The following is a 26,266-nucleotide window of genomic DNA, read 5'->3' as shown; positions in this document are numbered from 1 at the left end:
CTGTGTTCGAATAGATTTGTTATCGTTATAGGTCACCACCCATTAGTTTTATATAACATAGTAAACACGTATAGGTATAATATACAACTCACTTACAAATGTTTACTTTCGTATTCACTTCTTATTTGATTACTTATTCGAATGATCATGTGAGATATAATTATTATCTGTATAAAACTATATTTCAAATTAAAACATTCAAACCGACTTTGTCAAACGAAAAAAAGTTCTAAATAAATTGATAATTATTTTTGTGTAGGTATATGGTATATGTACGTTAATATTTATTTATTTATTTATTTAATCAACAACAACAACAACAATAATAAAATTACAACAATTTTCGGTATGATACAATTTGTGTTGATACCTAATTATCATTTAATTATCTAAAAAACCTATGAATCATATATTTTTAATCGTATAATATGACGATAAGAGATTCCAAATCAACCAAAATAAAATATGTTTAGTACTTATGTTAAAAAAAAAAAAAACTAAGACTAAAACAATATCAGAGGGTTAAATCTTTATAACTTAAAAATTGTGAACCATTGTAAGTAGTAGGTATTATTAATAATTAGCTTAAAATATTTAAATAACAGACTTAATGTATGATTAAATGGTTGTTATTGAAGTCATAAATTAAAAACTAAGAACAAAAGTATTGAAAGGTGAAAAAATGTAATATTAAGTATAGTTGAACTCGTCACTTTTAATTAAAAGTCATTATTTTTATAAAATTATTGAAAATTAGTAATTTTGTTTTTAGTGTAAATATTATAAAATAATATTTAATAAATTTAATTTGTTTAATAGTCTATAATTTTTCCTATCTTCAAAATAAAATCCCAATCCTCAGATGTTTCATGTTGTAAATCCTGAAATCAATTTAAGTACCTATAGGCTATAGTTATAGTAGATCAAAGTAACGAAATTAAACATTTAATGACTCTCATAAAGTCATAAATGAAAATGAAACTTGATTCATTTATCATTGAGTGTTATAGGAAATATCGTGTAATGTATAAATCAAACATATTATTATAACAATATGAAATTATTCAAGCAGGTATCTATTTAATATATTGTTTTAAAATAATGTATAAACCTATAAATAAAAGATAATAAAAGTTTAATGCTACGAAATAAAAACTAAGGGTAACATCAATAGACATATTTTAAAGTTCAAACACTTAAAAAATAACGCGAGTGTAGATTACAAAATATAGGAAATATTTTGATTTACTTTTATAAAAATGTATATATATATATATATATATGTAAATAATATGTTATTAATTAATTATGTTGTCCAAATGCTCTCTGCAAAATTTTAATTTTTGAAAGTGAATATTATTTGCGTTCTAATGACAATAAGGTTAGGTAATATTTAACTTTTCGGAATTATATTTAATAATTCAATATGATAAAATCATTCAAAGTTAATTCGTTCAATTTTTTAAGCTTTAACTATTTTATTCATTATTCATAGGTATTTGTGTTAAACTTTAATCATACATAGTCTATTATGAAACATTAAATACTAAACTATTAGGTAGTAATTAGGTAATGTTTTTATTAATTTTGAAACCTATTCGGCTGTTCTTTTTTTTAATGGATTGCATTACCTAACTAAACTTTTTTCATTGATAATGGGTAAAACGATCTTCTAGATCGTTTTAATTTTAAATGTGTATACGTGTATACTTTGTACTAACTTTAAACTGTTTATAGTTTAAATATATATCAACTTATATCTTGATTATTTTCATAGGACCATAATGCCTCGTATCTGGGGACTCAGTGGTAAAGGTCAGTGATACTATTTTCAAAGGTCACATTGTTTTGAATGTTAAACTTTTATACAAAATTCATTATGTTGGTTTCATATTTATATCAATTAGGATGCTTTAAAACTTAGAAACTATAATAATATTACAAATATATATTAATATCTAATAAAAAATACTAGTTTATTATTTTATTACGCCAAAATAAATACAAGACGCCCATTTACCAAGAACACATATTAAAATAAATTATGTTTAATAATTAATTTAAATTAATAAAATATTCTTGAATTTAAAAAAAAATGTATCATCATGTGTGTGTTCCTAAACATAAAATAAATATGAAACACTAATTGCTGTATACTAAAAGAAAAATTAATTTATATTTGATATTATTTTAACAGTATAGGTTTATACCTAAATATTTAAATGGTACATATTATGCGTACAATAGTTTGTTGATACACTTTTATACTTTATTATTAACTATGTTTAAGTACATATCTTAATTTGTGTTAAAAATTCAAATCGGTAAAGTTTGCTCAAATTGTAGTATTAAAAAATAGTTGTCAGCATTCGAAAGTTCGAAATATACTAACTAAATAAGCCCCTAGGTTGGTTAACATTAAGAATTAATTATCTAAAAAACCTATGAATCATATATTTTTAATCGTAAAATATTCTATATTTGTTGTTTAAATATTGTGATATACGCGGGCTCACCAAATTAAACAATTAGTAAAATATTATAAATAATCAAAAAAAAACTTGAAATTAATAAAATTTTGATAAATAGGTAGGTAAAATAATGAACATTGCTAGAAGTAATTAACTACTTCATTGTAAATTGTTTTTATTTTATTGTACCTACAATTTTCTATACATTTACACACTGAACACATGGTAATATTACAATTTTCTTTCATTGTATTAGTATTAATTAATAGTGTTTAATGTTATATATATATTTTAATTAAATTTGAAGAATATTCGTATTAAAGATTAATGTATAGTTAATTAATTAATTTTTATTAATGTATAGTTTCTTGGAAATTTTTTTTAAAAGGAGTTGTAAAACCCGGATAGATGGCGCCAGGGGGTATTTCTATTTTCTTGTTCAATTTTCCGGGGTTAAGAATTTGCTCTTTAAAACTATACATAAAACCAACTTCGGAGTTTGGCCTAAAAAGTAAAATATATCCGTTTGGTGATATGTATAAGTGATACTGGAAGTACCTAACTCCTAAAAAAATTAATAATTTCGTTTCAAGGATTAGCACTCACAAACATAACAGACATAGATAGACGGATACAGATTACGGATATTTTACGGGTAGATTATAGTGTATTATCTATGTGGTTATGTTAGTGTGTGATATCTGTTGTTATACTGATTCTATGACTGTCTTGAAATCTGGTAACGTCTTGGAAATATCAAAATTGTTGATAAATTATAGGTTTTTAATAAGTATAATATAATCATGAGCATTTTTTGTGGATTTTTTTATAAAGCAGTATGAAGTTTGATTAATATGATCTACCAATATTATAATTGAAAATAGAAAGATAAACTAAAATGTATGACTATTTCGTATTTATAGTTTTTACACTATATAAATGTACTCGTTGTAGTAACTACCAACACAATTAACTACATATGAAGTGATTTTTATATTGTCTATTAGTGTGATTTATCTAAATTATGTATCTACCTTTGTCCTTTAACTTTTAACCTTATAATTATCTAACTTTTGATTGAATGATATCGGTGAAAAAGTATTTAGAATTCAGATATATCATTACTTGCAATGATTTATAAAAATAGATTATACAATATTATGATGATAAAATATACTTTAGGCAACATAATAAGTTATTTTATTAGTAATTAATTATTTGTATTAATTAATGCCTTGTGTTATTAATGATGAATGTACACTGATATTTAACCAGCTCTATTTTTTGCTTTATAAGTTTGTTTTTATTAGTTTAATTAATAGTATATCATTATATCAAAGTTATATTCAATATATTATATACTAACATACTGTAATACGGAAATTTAATGTTACAGGATGCCAGATAAAGTGATAGTTTTGAACGAAGGACCGCCGTGGGGATTCAGAATGACTGGTGGAAAAAATACAGGATCACCATTGAAAATATCAAGGGTAATACAGTAATTTTGAATTTTTTCTAATCTATAATCTATTGACACCAAATCTATAATTTTATATCGAACTAAAAAGCTACTGTAGATTTACTCCAGTCTCCCTAAATTGGTTATTTGGTTATATTGGTGAAGCCCAGTGAAAGCGTTTACCTACAAAATATATATTTAAATCATAAAAAATCATATGTTACTCATGTGGCCATGTGAGTACTGTTGGTACTAATCACGCACTAATGTAAAATTCATATTGTGGTAGGTGTAAATATTAACAAACATAATATGTGACAAATTAAATAATTCTTATTTAGAGATACATGGGATATAATGTTATAAGTTTATAATATATTGAAATATGAAAATTGTATATGCGATTGTGACGTGTGGTGAGTTATACAAATTATGTTTTAGATACGAGTATTTTAATTATATTATGTAGTTGGAATAGTTGGATATTTATTAAAATATCATCCATGTATACAGAGGCGTACTCAGGAGTTTTCAATGGGGGGGAGGGTTTAACATTTTGTTTTTTATCACTGGGACTTTGTCACCTTCTTTTTAAAACTGTTGATAGATTATCAACATTGATGTTTGATAGAGATCTAGTCTTACTTATCTTACTTACCTATCTAATCTTACAGTTCTTAACAGATAATGCATGCAATCGTTGTATATTGCATGTTGACATACAATTTAAAATAGATATATTTTGTTTAATTTTTCCTTTGAAAAAAAATTTTTTTTTTTTAAATTGCTCCTGTGAGTTGTATTATATATAAGCACTAACGCACAAGACTACATAGGTTATTGAGGTCATGGGGGAGGTTCAAACCCCATGACCCCCCCCCCCCCTTGAGTACGCCCTTGCATGTATACAATATTTGGTAAAAGCATAAACATAAAATTGAATAACATGGGACTACCGCTTAATTGTCTAATGAAAGAAAACATTCATTACAGTTAAAAAATAAATGCTTTGTACTACCTATATTCACATCTCAAAAGAATTTACTTATTTAAAATTATTATTGAATACTTTGTTTGACATTTTATTTGCCGTATCGTAAAGTTATGTTTAATTTAAAAAAATACATAGCAAACTATTTTTTTATTTTTTTTTATTAGAAAAGCGAATATTTACAATCTGTATACAAAAAAAATACAATAAGTAATAATAATAATAATAACTAATAAGTATAAAATGATTACAAGGCTTGACGACATAGCAAACTAAAAATAAAACAGAGCTAAAAATATTATTCATAACTATATGTGATGAAAAGGTTAACGTTTGAATATTTTCCCGTGGTCTTTTATTTTTATTTTGTTAATAATTTATACCTTAAAAATCCATTTACTTCCTGCCTCCTGTGTATTGTTATATTGTTATATTTATATTGTTCATGCATATTATCAAAACACTTTTTTATGTATCGTATGTTGGAATATTTATAGTAATATTACCGTTTTAAAACAGGTGAGTCCGATGTTTGTTTACAGATTTAATATTAATTTCAACCACGATGTAGTATTATTACCAATTATAATAGTTTATTATAAATTACAATCAATCAAACACTTCATAATCCACCGAAACTGTATGAAATCATTAATTATTATCGGACAATAGGTATATTATTGCTATTTCGTATTGTAAACAAATCAGTTGAAGAGAGGGTGATAGGAGATCCATGACGGGGTGAATTAAATTTAAAAAAATGGCCGATGTGACTACGAAATTATAAATAAAAATCATCTATATAAATATAAATCATCTATTTGTATTTTGAAAGCAATCGTCTTCGAATGTTGGTGAATGTGACGTAGTCATATCCAACAATAAGTCAATAAGTAGCATATATATTATATACGGTATTCCGATATTCTGGTTCGACGATTCGATATAGGTTTTTTTTTTTTTTGTTTGTAATGCTGTATATATGCATTATACAATATATCATCACAATTCACAATACCGTGGAGTTGTCCTTTAGTCTGAATTTGCAGCAATCTATATTTGTCATGATGGTAAGTAGGTAACTATGCTGTTTATAAAAATATTTCACATCCTCGTATAATAGGTACATATACCTAAGCGCAAGTAGTGTATATACGTATAATAAGATAACAGGTATACCATTACTTAGACAGTTATAAAAATTGTTCTATAATTCTTTCAGTTTCTGAAACTGCTATGATATTGCTCTATATGCTATTATGGTAGAGTTCATAGTATTATTGGTTAATAAATATTTATTTATTATACTAAATTTTTTTGTAGAAATAGCTTCATAATAATTATATATTTACTTTAATTAGTAAGTACATAATTTAATTTAATTTTGAAATATACGTTTAAATAAGCTGGGGGGGATTAAGCCCCCAAAACCCCCTTCTGTTCCACCTATACTCGTATAGTGCCTGCCATCGCTACGAGACACTGTCTCGAAGATCCCATGATAATATATACGTTGGCTTCTGGCCATGTTTTCATATACTGTACCAAGTGCGGTAAAACTACGACCGCCCGCGCGCGTTCGGAGATAGGTTAAGAACGTATATATATTATGATATAGAAAGAGCTCGTTGTGCCCAGTATAAATAGCACACGAAGAGAAATATTTCACTTGTGCGATGCGCTGCCGCCGTAATCGACATTGGAGTACTGACAAAACGAAAGATATTGTCGCAGAAAACCATCATGTGTATTGAAGTCAAGCATATTATATTATTATATTCGTATTATAAAGACGACTTGGATTTTGGACGATAAACACGTGGCCCGCAGCCACTTGAGATTTTTAGTTATATTTTTACCGCCCCTTTTCTATCATCATCATCGTCCTGATGAACTATTGTGTTTGTCTCACACTAATGACAATTGTGTAGGCTTATTAGTTATCATATTAGTTCTGATTCCCCATTATAATCCTACGAAAAAATGTAGGTACTTAGAACTAATTATTTTTACGAATAAACATTTCTTTAGACATTAATTCTAATATCGTAAGTTTTTTTTTATACTAAAATAACACAACAAATAAATTGTTTCATTATTATAAATAGTTATTAGCTATAGCTGGAAATAGATAGTTATTTAAAAGAATACCGTTTAGAATAGTAAAGAATAACAGTTTTAGTATAGGTATACTAAGTATACCTATGATTTATGTTTACTTATAAGTAAACATAAATCATCATATCATTCATATCTCATATTATAATACTCATAACACTCAATTATGCATGCAAAACACAGCGGGTATGGAGTTATCTTAAGATAATTATCCACCAATTACCCTTATTACCCATATTAATACCTATTAAAAGGATTACATATTTAGTCTTATGTAAGATATATTTCTAAAAAATGTATTTTTCATAAAAATAGAATTATACTAGTATTTTACTATTGAATGTAAACATTTTTTTTATCATATATTATTATATACACAATCTGTGAATATTATTTTACAATAAGCGTATGTGATGGAGGTGACATGGCTTGAGTTTCAGGAGATAAGAAGCCGCTCTTTGGAGGCACTTAAGGTTAGGATGTTAGGCTAGGATTTTAATGTGCTAGAAAGAGAGAGTATACACAATTAAGGGAGGTAGAAGTATATACAATTTTAGATGGGTATAGGTCACGACACCTGCAGGTACGTTTAAGACGCCATTTGGGGTCACCAGGAATAGCGTTGGTGATGGATAGCTCAGAAATCAGGGGGTTACGATGGCTGATGTGAACATTTAAAATTAATTAGAAACAATAGTATTCACTTTTATGGTTTTTAAATTGTTACAAGAAATTTTTTAAAAATTGTAGACTATTTGCATATTTTTTTAGTAATTAATTGATGTTTTTAGGTCATCAACTTCCAAATTCAAGTCATTAATATTTATTATATACACAATCATAATTATTAAAGGTTTAACCAGTAACTTTAATTTTCATCTGAATTACTATGTGTTAATGTAGGTAATTATAAAACAATAAACACATTTTTTTTTATATAGTCTATTATTGTTTCACAGACACATAAGTACATTGCATTACGGTAGTCGGTATATTAGGTTAAATTATATACGTTTATGGTGAAAATTATAATATTATATCAGATATCAAGGACATATTAATAAGTTTTGTACAATAATTATTTTTGTGTATACACATCACACATGTATCCATATTTTTTACGTCATTATTGACATCAGTCATGCTCTGCAGAAATGAAATTGTCAGTTTCAACTTTAAAGTAATAGAGTATTCTATTTAATTCTTATAATAAGAATTATAATTATTAAAGATCAATGGACGATATGATATGATATTATCAGATAGGAAATTAGGAATTGATAAAAAAAAGTGATTATGCGTATTCAGAATCGTGATACACTTCTAGGAACCGTTCTGCATTTAGCCACATCATAGCTGTACCATAATCAATCGTATAAACGTGTAATGCGATTACGATTTTTTTCAACCTTAACGGTTACGATGAACTGGTTACATTTATAATGTTTAAAATCGTCTTACGTATATTATAGTAGGTAAATATTATACTGTTATTTCTGTTATATATCGTAGGTATATGAAAATGTATTGCAGATTCCTGTGAAAATAATTGAACTATGAAAAATGGAAGTACATTATATATAATGACAGGCTATATATAATAGATATATTTGTATCTATAATATTATTGTTGGTCAAATAATTTACAACAAAAAAATGTATACTATAGGTGTTTAGAAGAAAATTTTGATTTAAGTTTAAAGTTTTCGAATTTCGTAATTTTAGTATGAAATTACATAAAATCCATAGTACATCATGACAATTTATCTCTCATTATAATAAAATAATAAACACACGGGTATATTTACGCATCATTTGAAATATATTTTCTTAACTGCGTTTAAGGCGAAGGTCTTTGTATTTTAATACGCTAAAAATAGATTTGTGCGAGAAAATTTACTGATGTCACGTTAAATTGCAGAATAATATGGTTAGTCCAAACAATTCTGTAGTGTGTGCACTATATACAAATTACGAACGCAATTTATTTTAAAATATAATTTCTTATAAATTTGTATTTTCTATGTGATATTTAATGTTTTGGAATCAATTAGTATTGCTATGAGTATAAAGCCTCTATAACTACTAACAATATATGCTCATACAACTTAAATTGAAAAGTATAAAAATGATTGAGTGAAAACCAAATTAAGATTTTACGTTAGAAGAGTTTTTACGATTTATATTTTTGCTGAATTTTCTGTTCAATAATGATAGATTATTTATTAGGTAGTTTAGTAAGAAATTTTGCAAAAAAAAATAAATTCTTACCGTCTTAATTTGCAGATATATCATATATATGATGAGCTTATGAGTTATCAAGTTATTAAAGATTGAGGCATGCATATGCAATTATTTATAGACTTTTTAAAATATATGTAAAAGTTTTAGTATTTAATTATTATATTTAATAATAAAAAAGGCAGAACAATGACTTACACTATGCGTATCGATGAACTCATTAACTTCAAACACGTAAGTTACAACATTAAATATGTCGGTGATCATTTTGAGCATTTTGTTTGTTGCGTATTGTGTTTGTTATTATTATTGTTACGCACATAAACTTAATAATTTACGAGTTTATATCCTCGCTGAGTTATACTTGTTAATTATGCCACAGCTTTATATATATTTATTTTATTTTGTTTACTGATCAGTGATAATTCATTAATCATTATTTACAGTTTTTAAAGAGCTTAGTATAGATTTTTTAATAGGATTTTGTTCATTGAAATAAAAAAATAGTTCATATTCTTACTTTATTTGACAATATAAAACCAATAATATGATAATCGAAGATACTTTTATGGACTCATTTATAGATTTACTATTTTTTATGGATTTAAAGAAATTTACGTTTTATGTAATAAAATTTTTTAACCATATTTAACCTATATTATAATAGTTCCAAACAATGAAAATGCGTATGTGGAAATAAAACCGTTTAATTTAATTTCAATTCTCTATAGTTTATACTTCCGGTTTATATCCTGCACCACTGACTATTTATTATATTATAATGTTATAATACGTATCTACGGCTTTCACTACGATGTCATTTGACAAAGGATTCCACAAGTACTACGTAGCTAGGTTTATTTAATATCGTCTTTTACATACTAATCGAGTGCATGGCTGCAGTGCTGCACATGTGCAATACCGTAAATTAATATTATAATACTTATTATACCAGTGGCGGCGTGAACTATTTTATTTCATGAGGCAAGTATATATGCTCGACCACTACCACCTAAATATTATCACACAGACACTTCATAACTTATATTTTATAATATATTAATAAAATAATAATGATACAACTTTATAGTGTTTCCGGTTTCGTGCAGTTACCACGATACTGCGTTATTGTACACACTACACATAGTGTATTTCCACTTTCCAGTAACCGTGAGGTACAAATTATCCTAATTATTATATAATTAGTATAAATAGTATTAGTTGACCACTTGACCATATGTATATTTTAATATCCATTCAAGGAGGTACCACCACCTAATCGGTCGTGAGGCAATTGCCTCATGAAACACCCTATCACGCCGCCACTGTATTATACCTATACCAATATTATTTAAATATTAATTATTATTGGTTTATGTTCCACATATTATTATTATACGCATTCCGATTGCCCCTCATATAATTTATGGCATTTGCAATGAAAAGAAAAATCAAAATCGAAAACGAAAAAACAATTTCCAATAATGTCTCCGTCTATGACTCTGCGGATAGTATAATACTGTAGGCCACGGTCGAGTCCCTCTACACTTAACATATGATAATAATATAATATTGTTATTATATGGTGTTCAAGGTCTGCCGGTCGCATTCCACTACGGTTCATTTGCCCAAATAATCCATTCTTATACCACCGCCGTGGTCATTATTATACACCCGCGGCTAAGATGCTGCAACCACAGTTACCATCATTTTATTCTTCCTTCCTTCCTATTCCTTCTGCCGTTGTATGCTCGACCCACCGTAGATTATACTAACAATATTGTGTCCAACGCTAAGTATTTATTACTATTATACATCATCAGTATTTCTTCACAGTTGCCGCTGTATATACTTGCGACGCTACTACGATGTTTGTCGAATTTTTCGAATTACTCCGATCGCCATAATAATTATATTGCCGTCATAATACTTCGCTTAATAATTTATTTTTATTCGTCACATCAAATAAAAACGTTAAATTATTATTTTTATTGTTGTATTACGTTTTGATAAAATTTTATATATTTGCATTGCATTATTATTATACATATATATAGTGACGTGATTGCGTGTATGATATTTAAATATTTATAATATTTGATTACCTACTATTATATTGTTCTATACCTGCGCTTTCAGTCGTATTTTAAATGCTTGTCGAAACAGTATCCGATGCACACGTGCATTTTCATTATTCGGCTAGAAGGTTCAGAGACGTGTTGTTGTCAAACATTTTAGCGACTCAGAATAAAAATAAGGTATTGTCATTTTTACATAGTTTTAAAGGGTGGCTTGCCTGAGTAAATTACTAAGGAGAGGTAAAATAATTTAATTCACCAATCGAAATCATAAACAAATGGTTTGATTATTTTGACAATATAGTCTTAAACCTCATTTTATGGATTAGAAACAAATATTAGGTACCCATGTCGTTAAATAATATAAAGTATATCAGAGCTCATAATTAAAATATGCTATTATTGTGATAATAATTTTGTATACGTAATTATAGTTCATAAAATAATATTATTGGGTCCTTATAACCTAGTATACCATAACGTTGACAATATATTATCATATCGTACAACAGAGGAAATGTGAAATAAATGTCCTACTTTATGTAATAATTTTTTGTTACTTACAAACGTAAGTGTGTCAAATGTAGGTATTGCATTCTTTCTATATACATATTTTCTTTTTTTCTGTTGCTATATCTAGGGGAGAAGGAAAATTATACCTTATTTCCCCCGCAAATATTTCAGGGAGGATAAGTGCTCCCTTGTCCGCCACAATATTACACACCAATAGTTTTAAGTTTATATATTTGTATAGGTATCGCTGTGTCTTTGTTATTGAACAGTAGATCGTTTCCCATAGGTACTTCAGTATGTTGTAGTATGCAAATAAATGGACGATTCTCGGGAAAAGGGGCACTATAGTCAAAAATAGTTACTTTTCAAGAAGAGCTTAAAACTTAATACAATTTAATATTTCTTATCTTTTTTTATTCTGCTTTCACATTTCTTATAACTATATTTTTATAGATATTTTAAAATGTTTAAAAAAAATCAAAATTATGTTTTACTTTTAGTTAGATGACTTATATGACTATCTGCATAGTAAAATAACTGTAAAATGACTCGTGCCTTATCTCTTAATTTGACTTGTGACCATTCACTATTCAAAACAACCCCAATAATGATATAATATACTCTTTATCTTGTTTTAACTTTTGACTATTTGCTATTCAAAAATAATATAATATGACTAGATTTTTACTGTTTTTATAAAAAGAAAACTTACTTTACTATTGTTTAGGCTTTAAATTTTGTAATATTTTATAAATTTAAAAAGAGTAGATTCAATTATCATTTTAATATTGCAGGATTGGGGGCGTTTCCGCGAATCTGTCAAATGTCACAAAATTTATTATGACAGCTTATACTACAATAGTGGCTTTATAATAGTTACATACTTTCAGTTCCGTTTCGTCTTCCACAACAGTTATAAAAAATTGATCACATTAAACGTATTTTGAATTAACTGTATTTTTTTTTCATTGTTATTTGAATAACGTTCGTAAATTGAATAACGGCGTATTGTTGTGTGTTTGTCGAAGGAAGAAAATACACATATGATGCTCAAATTTCGAAACAAAAAGGAACAAGTTAAATAACCATTTCGTAACTCGAATTTTAATTTTTAATTTCCAAATTATGAATTCAATAACAAATATTATGCTCAATTATATCTATGGTACATAATCATAACATTTACAATAGTAGACGACCATCTTAATATTAAAATATTAAAATTATTTTTAAGAGTTTTCGATTGTTTTTTTGGTTTGATAAACTATGTTACAGTTAATTTAATATTATTTTAAGCATAACTTGTAAAAACAACTATTTAATTATTTTAACTATTTTACTAATCTTATTTAAATTAAAATATGATTAATATGATGTTAAGCAGGTGTACAACAAAATATGAATAAAGTATATTGTTTAATAATACTATAGAATATAGATAATGTAAATTATTTGTATTCAAAGATAAAATACTGCAATTATTAATTCATAATGATTTCATTTTTATTTACAATAATTAAATAATTTTAATTGTTATTTTGCAGGTTAACAATGCAGGTAAAGCGGCAAAATCTGGTATCCGGGAAGGATTTTTAATTGAATCGATAAATTCTGCATCTGTTGATCATCTTACATCCAATGAAGCTCAAGCATTAATTAGAAATTCTGGAGATACATTAACCATTGGCGTTTATCGGTTAGTATACCTAATATATAGTAAATTGATATACCTAGGTAGGTACTTTTGGTTTATAGACCAATATGCGACTTACAGTCGAAATTTAAAGTCAATATGCGATCTATATTTGAGTCACCTGTTTCATTAAATATTAATAGGTGTCAGGTGGGTATCCTATAGTTAGAAAAGGTAGATTGAAAAATTTTTAAATTTTTTTTACCATTATAACCACATGTGTCTGCGATTATCTAAGCAGTCGCAGGCTCTCCATTCGTTATTATAACTAGTTTCTAATATTGCTTGTAAATTAATAGTAAAACTGCTCTTTCATGTTTGTTTTTTATAGAATATTATTTTTTCAGCAAACAAGAATGGTATAGGATGCACCGTCCTCAAAAAATTGACAAAAAACCAAACTCCTTGTGGAATCTTTTCTTATTATTTTTCTTTTTGATAATTTTGGTATTCACTCCTACCTTGGTAGAAGCACGTACAATAAATGTTTTACTTTATTAATGTTGTTATAAAATTTAAAGTATAAATAACATTGCATCTATGTTCTAAGACATACCCATTAAATATAACCTATACAGGGTGAATCTTTTATCAAACAACACTTATATGGTGTTTGTGTGTAAATACCACCTAACATACACCTATAACGGCTATAACACACAAACACCACCCAAAACCACCCAACTTTGGGAGGCTATATCTTGTAAAAGGATTAACGAAAAATGAAAATTTAAACGTGAAAATTCATTGAAAAAATAGCCTTTTTAGTTTATGAAATTTTAAGTATAGGTTGTCATTTGAAAATCAAAAGTTGATAATGGTTAACCTGATAAATATAAGGGTGAATATATTTAAAAAATATATAGTTCTAGAACAAGATGGTTCTAAAATTTTGAAAAAAAAAAAATTGAAAAAAGTCAATAGTTTTTGAAATAATGAGTGTTGTTTGATAAAAGAATCACCCTGTATAGTTATAAGTATATAAAAATGTAATAAATTATTAGATCAAAAAAACATTAACCCCTTAACATAAAAATAAATAAACTAAGTATAAAATTAAAATGCACTAAATACAAATTATATTTTTTTCTTCAAATTATTATTATTTGTTAAAAATAGCTTGACACATCTTAATTTTAATTGTTTTCTGTTTTATATTTTAAATGATCTATTTTAGAATAATATTGTTGATAAACACGAACAAAACATTTTACGCCTGAAAATTATATTAATACAACACATTATACTTGCAATTTTAAAACATGGTTATCGTGATAATAAAATACTTAAATACTTAAATACTAAGTTCTAATCCCTTCTATATAATTTGATAAAACCTACTATTAAATAATTTTTTTCCCGAAACAATAAAGTATTTATTTATCATCCTATAAAATTTAAAAATACAATGCAGTTTATTTTCAAAAACTTTATTCATTATGTTGTATTATAAATAAAATGGAGATGGGGACTATATTATGGTTCTATCACGACTAAACGGATTTTGAAAATTTAAGTACATAATTTGAATCTAAAATATTGATTTAAATTAAAAATTAAGAACTATTTTTACATGCATTGTAAATGAATATACTATTATTCTTTTTCAAAATTATTCTTTTTAAATATTATATTTTTAAAATATATTTTAATATTCACGTCAGTGTGAATGTCTAATATTAGAAAAACGTATGGGATTACATAACCATCATTTAGACTTTAAACTTTTTAGTAAAAATCATACATAACGTTTATTTCAATCTAATTATTTATTATGTCTGTAGTTGAATTATTTTGCAACAGTAATACTTTCAACAGGTAAAATTAAAAAAAAATTATTCTGGGTGTCGGCCAAGTACCTATATATGTTCTGGACGGTTAACCCCACGCCCATCCTGTGCATTACAATAAAATCACTATAATCGTGTTAAATCTCGATGCTTCAGTAAGACACGCCTTTTTGACCCTACACACGACACTCAATTTTCATATCCACTGAAATTTACATATTATTAATATGTAAAAAAAAAAATATTAAATTTTACTCGGATTATATACCTATTATAATTTACATATTATTAATAGGTAAAATATAATGTTATATTTTACTTCGATTATAATTTCATTACGATACATAAAAACATTTTCTAATTTATATTGAGTAATGATATATTCGAGCTATAATTTGTGATTAGCTTTGAAATATTTATAAAATAGTATGTATAACATATATAAAATACTCATTCTAGACTTTCATAATTTTTACGGTAAATTATAATTAAATATAAAATATGTATGTTATATAGAGTGATTCACCAAGAATGCTTAAGTATACCTTTTTTACTTTTAACATTTTAATTTTTGAATAAATGCATATTGAAAGGAAGAAAAAAAGGATTTGTATTCTTGGTGACCGGCGAGTCACCCTACATAACTAAAAAATACAATATGTATAATTAAATCAAATATGCATTCATTAATCATTATGCAATAATGTAAGAACTGGTATATTATATAAGCTATACTGCTATAACATAATCACATTAAAAATAAATATATGATACCTTATGGTTCTTCGTTTGGCTTGACGTTATACTGTATGTCTGTATATATACACGACACTGCAGAAGCATGGTATAAAAGTACCCCGGTCTACTGATATTTTTATTTTTTGCACCTTTACTGTGTTATTTATTAATAGTAAATGTTTGTTGGATCGGTCACCCCGGTAGTGAACATTATTGATTAGACATGCCGCTGATTTGTAGGGTGTGCTCTATGTTTACCTACTTTTAGACACGTCATTAAATGAAATTTATATATATAAAATAAAGTCACATTTTATTAAATTAGTGATATAAATTATATTCTTACTATCTATAGATCATAGATGTTTAAAATTAGTATAACGATGAAATAACCAGATATAATTTGTAAACGATAAAAAATGTTTAAAAAATAGTAATTTTATACTATAATAAATAAAGACATACATTGTTGAATAAATACAAATGTTGAAAAAAACGTAGAAGTTATGTGGTGTATACATATAGTTACAGAGTAGGGAACTCTCCCCATATTCACAAATATTTTAAACAATAATTATTAATTATTATACACCAATCTATATTATATTATAAAAGTATTTCTTTTAAGTATAATACTACATTTTGTTTGGAACATAACAATCCTCATTCCTGCATAATCATCATTTATCATTGATAACAATTCGCATTTATTTATAGGTTTTAACTTTTACCTCTAACATAAAGTATAATAAAATTAATAACACACTTAATATATTTTAAATACATTGTTATATACTTTAATAATTATTATTGGCTTTATTTTCTAAACTGCAAGTTAATATAACAAACTATAAAGCACATGATTTGGAAGGGGGGAAGGTACTTGACAGATATTTGGGAAAAGAAAATAAGTCTATAACAGCCACTCCCTTATTTACGCTAATAATTATAAATGTTAATGAGTATTTTCATCATAAAAATATTTTATTAATAAATATAATTGGCGTTGTACAAATAAAAAAACGGAAAATTAAATCGAAGTGTAAATAGTACATTTTATAGAGACTTTTCTGATTTTACGGCTTATTAGGTTTTCCGTTACCTATACATCTATAATACTTATTTAATTTTGCTTAACATTTAAAATTAATTTTTACCTCATATTACTATAATTTATCTATTAAACTTGAAATGAGGTCAGTGGCGCTAACTATATTATTTTAAAGTGAATTCACTTATTGTTAACAATATTTCTTACTACTGAAAATACAATTACGATTTTTTATATTATTTAAATGTATTAACAACATAGTATAATACACATAATAAGAATATATGAAAAATATTTCAACCAATTATTGGCAATTTTATATTACAATTTATAATACATAAATATTATATATATATATATATATATATATACAATATATACTCAGAAATATATCATGCTCCATGTTAAAATTCGATTTGAAACGAGGATATACGGTGCAGTGATTACTTTTTTGTACACACCGAAATAGGCTTTTTTTCATACATAAAATATCATCATTCGTTATCGTATTATAATAATATACATATGCGTGTTAAAATTAGAAAAAGCCCATGACATATTTTTAAAACTAACATGTACTCGACATTGAATTAAATAATATTTTAGTGTAATATAATAGATTTATAGTATAAGAGTCCTATTGAATAATAATAAATAAAAAAAGGATATAAAATATTTTAATATAAATAAAATAGCAGGATTCTCTATACTTTCTAGAAATAATGTATTTATAGTTGAAAATAATTTTAATTACATTTTTTTTTCAGACAATCGAAGCCCAATATTGATAAAAACGACCAAAAACATGAAACTGGTAAGATTTTTTCCAATTTTATTACTTTATTAATATTATTATTTGAAATTTAACACACCAAACTAATACCTTACTAATTAATTTTTCTCTAAAAATGAAAAAATATATCCTTTTACTTAATAATGCGTGGTCTTATATTCTATCTAATTCAAATATTTTTTTAACAAACTTTTAAAAATAGAAAACCTTACCTACTTAATCACATTTTTTCTGCTATAAATACATATAAATTAGAAATACACAACTGGAAATTATGACGTATATATTGACTTACTATATACTACTTTTTATAATTTTAATTGTTTATACGCTCAATGTATACATTTAAATTAACTGTTAAATAGCGAAATTCAAAATATTTAATTTAATTACAAGTAGGTATATACTTTATTATGTACATTACATTTACATATTTAATGTTGAAGTTGCTATAATGTACAAAAGCAATTGTAAGAACATACTAAAATATCGAATTTGATTTTAAATAATATGATAATGAAAGTTTTTAAAAAGCAATACAGTAGTTATATTTATTTTGAAATAATAATGTCCATCTCTTTCTTGATTTGAAAAATGTCAGAAAATTATATAATCAAATAAGTGTAATAATATAAGGAATCTGCTGTAATTACTAATTATTATCAAATTGTATCATTTAACTTAATTATAGTAAATTATAATACCATATTATACTTCTGAATCGTTTTTCATTTTATGGTATTATGGCATAGTATAGAATACATTATATAATATTATATATTTGTTTTGTTTACTGGCCTATATATGTAAACATATGTAGGCCACAAACGTCTCATTAAAGTATTCGATACCTACTTGAGAAAAAAACAGCCTTGTCTAATATCAGTGTGGCCGATTTTTCGTCAAGTCTTTTAGTAGGTAGTGTGTTATAGTCTTATAGACGGTCCAGTCGACCGTATCACCCCACCGGAGTACTCTTTCTCAAGCACCACCATGCACCTTCAGATAATCTTTACCGATGAAAGTGAACAGTTTACTCTAGTGTTTTGTATTATTTGATAATATACGTGAACATGCGATTCGCATTAAGTTACTGGTGCATTGATCATTTTTATTTTTTGTGCCCAGTCAATATAAATAACAATACAATGCCGGAGTATGAAAGTACAAAGTCGAGGTTAAAAGACAAATACCATAGACCTAATAAGTTAAGAGCAAAAATAGGTAAGAAATATATTTGAAATGTAACCAAATAAAAAAATAGTTCTCGATATATTTACAGTTAACCTTAAAATCATTTTTTTTTTAATTATTAGGTAGGTACATAAGTAGGTATTAAAATTTTACTTATTTATCAAAATAAATATTCACAGGAATTTATATTTAATATCAATGGCTGCATACATTTTATTACTTCAGTTGTATTATATATAATATAATAAATAAATTTCCGATAAATGTATTGTAAGACTCTTCACATATGAAAGTTTATTTAAAAAATATTAATTTCTATAATAGAATGTTTTTGTCTTATATATCTAGAAATATTCAAGTTCCTTTTTATAAGAAATAGAAAAAAAATATATCTTAAAATTTTATAAAAATATTGATTGTTATAAATACCAATATATGTAATTATTAATAATCAGGGCTGTGAATTTATAGGAAAGTGCATATATTTTTAATGATTGTAAAACATAGCTTTGTAAGTTCATAATTTGAATTATGTAATTACACGAATCCATTTATGAAATTTTTATTTTGCAAATTTTTGACGTTTTTAATTTTTAGGTCATTTTTTTCGCATTTTTAGGTCATATTTCGCATTTTTCGGTTATATTTTGCTTTTTAGTTCATTTCCTAGTATTTTTAACCAAATTCCGTCAATTGACTTGTTTAAAAATTTTTTTTTTTAATTTTACACAGGCTGTATATATTATATCAAGTACCCGGAAACAAATATCTTTAAGTTTGTTTTATTATTTTAACAAAATAAATACAAAAAGAAAATTTTTTTTTAATGTTTCAGGTGAATAGCATTAACTTAATACTGATTCAATCAACTTTTTTATTAAATAAACACTTTTTTGTACTAATGTTTAATATCCTGTACCTAATATTAATATAAATATTTAAATTAAATTAAAAACCATCTTAAATGAATTTTATACTATAATTTTTGGCATTTTATATTCCTTTTTTTTTGCATTTTAAGTGCATATTTTTAATTTTATTACATTTTTTAAGGTTTTTTAGTGCATTAAATTCACAGCCCTATTAATAATCAATATAATAATGTTTATTATATAAATTGTCATAAAATTTGAGTTAATAATTTTTGTAATTCAAAGTCCACAATCAATTCGTTTCTTTTTTTTACTTTATTGGTTATAGAAGTCCCAATCCAGATATACCTAAATAAAATAATGATTAAGTATATGCTATCAAAATGTACGTGTCATTCGTACGAAAAACTATATCTTCTCCATACAAATATTGCTTGTCAATAGTCTAAAAAATGTGTAATATTTCGTATCCTATATAGCCGGATTCAATACTTTCTTTTATATTTTTAATCATAGGTAATTCTCTGTAAATTAATCGTAAAATATTAGTTTTATTTGTTATTACAATTTATTTTGTTATAACTTACATTTGTTTATCATAATAGATTGTTAATTTTTAACAATTTGTTTATTATAACTGTTTGGCGTTTATTCTAATAAATAAATAAAACACGTAATATAAGTATAACCTACCTATAGGATTTCTTATTTTAATACACGTATTTAAATAGTTATCATACAATTTAGGTAAGGTAAACTACAAATTACAATAATCTAAATATCATATTGATTAATTTAATTAAATAAATTGGGAAAATGATGTCAATAATGAAAAATTTAAAAATGATAAGGTAAAATGTAATTTGTAAATAATTGTCAATAAGAAATACAATTAAGGTTTTTGAAAAATTAAAAAAAAAATGCTTTTCGATAGTATTTTCCTTACCATCATGATGTATTTTTATTACAATTTTTTTTTTTTAATTAAAATTATGGTTTTGCAGTACGAAGTTTAATGTTTATCTCTGATATATATTATTATTATTTTTTTTTTTTATTATTTTATTAAATATTCAATCTGTTTTACAAGTATTATTATATACAGTAGAAAATATGATATATAAGTAGAACATATATGGAGCATAGTCTATTTTAGTCTATACGTTTATTTTTTGAAAATTATCAGAATGTCATTGATTACTGATTAGTTTACTACAGAACCTTCATCAAATCAAATTTAAATTAAATTTATACTTCTAATTAAAGAATTCGTAATATTGTTTATTAGTGAGCTCAACTATACAAAAATAGGCCTTGCACGTCACTCCACCCACAGGAACTACACCCATCCTGTCCATAATTGGACGATTAGTCTCAATAGTAAATAATATACAAGTTCTAAATATAAAATAGGTAAGCAAGTGTGTAATTCGTTTTTATTATTTAAAATCTAACTATATTTCGAATATTATTGAACTTAAAATTACAAAGCTTTTTATTTTGAATTATTTAAATTACTTTAACATTTTTCGCTAAAAGTTTTTTTTTTTGAGAAACAAATTTAAATAGAAATTATGTCACTTATAAAGTAAAAACAATAATAATCAATAGAAATATAATATATAGTATGCTAAAATTAATAATTTAATTATTATACGGTACTAGATGTCACTAAATGATTGAATGGTTTAAAATGTCGACAATAGAATCCTATACCTAACTTAGTTGCCAAATCTGTTTAATATTCAATTTTTACTCAAATAAAATATAGTAACTTTAAGTTATAGTCATTCATCAATGATCGTATTATTGATTTTGCATACGAATGTCATAATTATTACTCTTGCTTATAAAACAATATTTTTACAACAAATATTAGAATATGTTATAGTTTAACTGTTAAACTTTATCAACACTACATTATATTAATAATATACAGCTGTAATAATAGGATATTTGATCCCATATAATATCTATACACGAGGTATACATATATTAACCACCCCATATGCACAGTTCCGTTGACCTGTGTCTATTCGTCTGTCATCTATTTCATTGTGCGCATGTGTTACCAACAAAAACACGCGTACATAAATTAATGACTATTGTATGTGTGTGAGTTTGTAAATAATGAGTTCGTGTGTGTTAACCCATCTCCGGTTTTCGATGCTATATGCTACTTCCTCTATTCGGCGGGTGTGCCCTATCTAATCTGTGCTCACGCAGCGGATCTACCACAGTCAGTCGATGATGCTGAACACCATTGAACAAACATAGCTCACTAACCGCCTAATAAAGTCCTATATTGTATGTTGGATTTATAAAGAATATTATTTTAATTTTTTTTTTTTTGTATCGATCTATGATAATATTTTCACAAAATATATACCGGCTTATTATTGTTGCAGAAGCTAAAGTAGGCGTGGGTATAAGACCAAAACCGACCGAAGCAGAAACGCCAAATAAAAAAAGTGAGTAAAAACAAATTTTAAAATATGTTATTTAATATATTTATATAATATCACAATTACATATTAACACCATACACATAAGAATTGAATGCGAGTAACTTCAATAGTGGATGTATATTTTAAATTTTATTCAAATATAAATGGTTAAATATTTTTGTAACAAAACGATTAACATAATTTCATTTTTATTTTATTTTAAACATATTTATGTAGTAAAAAAATAAAATATCATATAAATACTAAATATAAAATTAATTTATACAACATAAAAATGTAAAAAGATAGCCCAAAATATATAATACTGCCTATAGGTAAAAGAGTACGAAAACGTAGGAGGAAAAAGAAACGCGCAGACTCACCCGAAAAATTAAATTGTCAACATCCGAAAACTGTACCAAATAAAATAATTGAACACACACAAGAAATAACGCAAAAACCGGAATATCCAAAAATACAAATAATACCAGCAAATTCAGATTCACGATTTGATGAATTAGAATGGATTAAACAAAATGAAGCGCTCTTAATAGCTGACTTAAAAACACGTCAACAAGCTGGTTTACCAATTCAAGTAGTAGTTAGAGTTGAAAAAATTACACCTTCAGTACCAGAATATTGTCAAATTATTCCAGACTTTTGCCACTTAGATGTGATTAAAGAGGAAACAAGTGCAAGCGATGAAGATCCAAATAAAGAAACTTTAGAATGTTCCGAACAAATTAAAAACGCGAATAATTTCGAAAAGTTACCTGAAGTTTATGGTACATGTATCGATGAAAGTAAAAATCATGAATTAGAAATCGTTTCAAAAGTTAATGCAAGCGAAGTAATCGCTTCTGAATGTCAACTCGAAAGACTAGAGTCTCCGTCTTTAGTCAAAGAGTCGGAGATTCTCAGATTCGCAGATATCGTTATTAATGAAAACGAATGTGTCATTGAATTAGAAACACTTGTACCGTTAAAAAACGAGTCTTTAGATGTACATAATATAGAAAATAATGAATATGTTGACTGTAGAACACAGAGTATTTCAAACAAAAATAATTTAATCAATGGAAAATATAAGGACCATTTCAATACAGAATATGTTAAGGTTAACAAAAGTCCGATGCAACACGAAAAAACAATAAATAATAGTATGATTGTAAATGGAAATAGTAAAAAAAATCAATTTATAACAAATACTTTACTCGATATAGAATCATATGAAAATCAAAAAAATCCTATTGAAATTCATTGTAAAGATAAAACAGTAAACGACTTGGATATTTTAAATACAAAAACTCAACTCATTAATTCCTCTGGTTCAGTCGAACTTTCACGTAATTCAATCATGAAAAAAAATAATGAATTTCAAAAGAATGTTTTTAATAATAACCTTCAAGATAACACGGAGCACGGTGGAGAGTCTTCGGACGATAGTACTATAAAACAATATAAGATATATGACCATAAACAAAAATCACGTAAACAAAATAAAGTTTCCATCAACGATAAATTAAAACAAATAGCTAGATTACTTCAGGATGACACCGATGATTACGAAGAATTACAATCATCTCAAACAACTTCTAGATGTGTTTCAACAGCTTCTGATGCTGACGTGGATACAGATTGGGTAAGTTTCACTCTCTCTGACGGCGAGTCATCAAAATCTTTATGTCTATCTCCTAGTCAGTCGAAATCGTGTTACGCTCCGTCCAGTAGTTCTAATACATCTGAAATTATTGATCTGCACAAAAAGTTTCTCAATAGAACAAGAAGTCCAAATTTATCACCACGTCAAGATATAACACCCATGGTAGATATTTTAAGTTATAACAAATCTCAATCACAGTCACCTTCAAAGTCGTATAGTTCCGAAGTTTTCGACGAAGCGTGTCGAATGTGCGGTACTAGTGACGAACCATTATCTGATGCTGAATGTCTAGTGTCTTTGCGCAAGTATCGAGAAACACGATCTAGATTATTGGATGTAATCCAAAAAGAACAACAACTTAATCGATCAGTCATCGATCGACCGTCATCAATGCCTACATTTATGGACACACTGTCGTTTCCCGACAACCACACAAGAGAACTTATGTACGCAGAGTACATGGAAAAAGTGAAAGAAAGAGAAATTAGACTTCAAAATAAAGTTATTCGAATTACGAAGGCCAGTAGACCGTTGTCATCAGGTACTCTGCAATCACTAAATGATATCGATGCAGAGTTTGTAACCAAAGCCCGAGAGAGGTTGGATAAGTTGGGCGTCGAGGCGGATGTGCATGTAGAAGTGAAGGATGAATATTATCCAAAACACTTGGTGGATATTGTACCGGAAGAAGAAGTTTGCATCGAAGAAGTGCACATGAATGGTGAGTCAAGTGGATTGAGAGTGTGTGTATACGTTTTTGTTTTATTTTGTTTTACTAACACGGTTTTTGCAGTGTGGCCAAGTCTAATTACGTTGCTTCGATACGAATCAGCAGAAGAAATTTCTAAAATAAGCTGCAAATGTCCATCGTTCTGAAAATCTTACACCGATTTTTGTTTCTATAGACATATAGTTGTCAGTTGTAGAACAGTTGATGCCGATACAATTTGTTCAAGACGTGTATACATGCGTACGATTACCTCTCTCACGCACCATACACACACACACACACACACACACACACAGACACACACGCACATTCACAAACTTTGTGGCACTATTTTTATAAATGGTATACGACACGACACGTCCGACGACTGGACTGACCAAATTCTGTTTCTATAATTAAAACAGAGTAGAGAGAGGTGAGACGAAACCTTATACACGATTTTTCTGCATACGGCGGAATAGCAAAATAAACTTTAAAACAAGAGAAATATTATGTTTAAACTTGAGTAAAATCATCATTAAATATGATTCAATAATATAATATGGTTAGTCGATACATTCAGTTTAAACATTAACAATATGAATATTATATTATAATGTATAGGTATTCTATATAGCATCAAAGTAATTTATAAACGATTTACCTACTTATATCACTATTCTGTTTAAAACTTGATTTTTTTAAATTTAGTAAGGACAAATAACAAAATATCTAAACGAAGGATATCTGATTGCTCGCTTCTTGATGAAATCGATCAAGTTTTTGGCGGATTTTTGACTAGAAAAAATATAGGTTGGTTAATGAACGTATAGGTATGCTACATGCATGCACAATGTTTTGTATTAAGTCTGTGCGCATGAGTTCATAGCGTTTTGTGATTGGTCCAAATAAACTTTAGGTAGGTATTGTTAAATCGTAATTAAAATGAAAAATGATTAATTGACTACCTATTTGTATTTTTATTTTTTAAATACTTATATTTTAATTCATTTTTATAAAATATATCAATGTTAATAAATTTGATTTTGAAAAATTATTGATAATCTATTAATAGAAACCACATTATTATGTAACAATGTATGATTTAGTATAAAACTATAAAATATGTACCTATAATTAAAATGGAAAATATATTTTAGACTTTATTATTGTCTAAATATCTGTGGTACCTATGATAAAAAAAAATGTTGGAGCAGGTATCTTCGTATCCATGACATATAAAATATCTATTAATAATTATGACAAGAAACTGAAATAAAATTTAAAAAATATCATTAATTTAGTTAAAATTTTAAATATATAACAAAAAAATATTATGGATAGGTATATCATAAAATATAGTTACAAAATCATCGAGTAAACAAAATATTCTGATCACTTAAATGTTTGTAAATAAAATATAAACAATACAATTTAGAAAA

At 26.0% G+C, this 26,266-nt stretch overlaps 1 protein-coding gene across 6 annotated transcripts in view; it reads left to right on the top strand.

Moving 5' to 3' along the window:
• Positions 1-26,266, top strand: part of LOC107170575 (Cbl-associated protein) — a 52,496-nt gene that overhangs the window by 2,713 nt on the left and 23,517 nt on the right. For 3 of the 6 annotated variants that reach the window (XM_089224354.1, XM_089224353.1, XM_089224352.1), the window contains exons 1-5: positions 11,140-11,541; positions 13,419-13,570; positions 17,914-17,960; positions 22,414-22,476; positions 22,788-24,836. In XM_089224354.1, coding sequence (XP_089080480.1) covers positions 11,434-11,541; positions 13,419-13,570; positions 17,914-17,960; positions 22,414-22,476; positions 22,788-24,836 — 2,419 coding nt within the window. In that variant the 5' untranslated portion in view covers positions 11,140-11,433. Of the gene's footprint in view, positions 1-3,867; positions 3,965-11,133; positions 11,542-13,418; positions 13,571-17,913; positions 17,961-22,413; positions 22,477-22,787; positions 24,837-25,535; positions 25,638-26,266 lie in introns of those variants that run through there. The other 3 variants (XM_089224351.1, XM_089224350.1, XM_089224355.1) reach the window with 3 other exon arrangements.

This window comes from Diuraphis noxia, unplaced genomic scaffold (genome assembly GCF_037042655.1).
Source record: "Diuraphis noxia isolate RWA-SAM2 unplaced genomic scaffold, SU_Dnox_SAM2 contig0003, whole genome shotgun sequence".
Lineage (NCBI taxonomy): Eukaryota > Metazoa > Arthropoda > Insecta > Hemiptera > Aphididae > Diuraphis > Diuraphis noxia.
The sequence above is the reverse complement of the archived record's forward strand: the minus strand, read 5'-3'. Positions and strand labels throughout refer to the sequence as shown.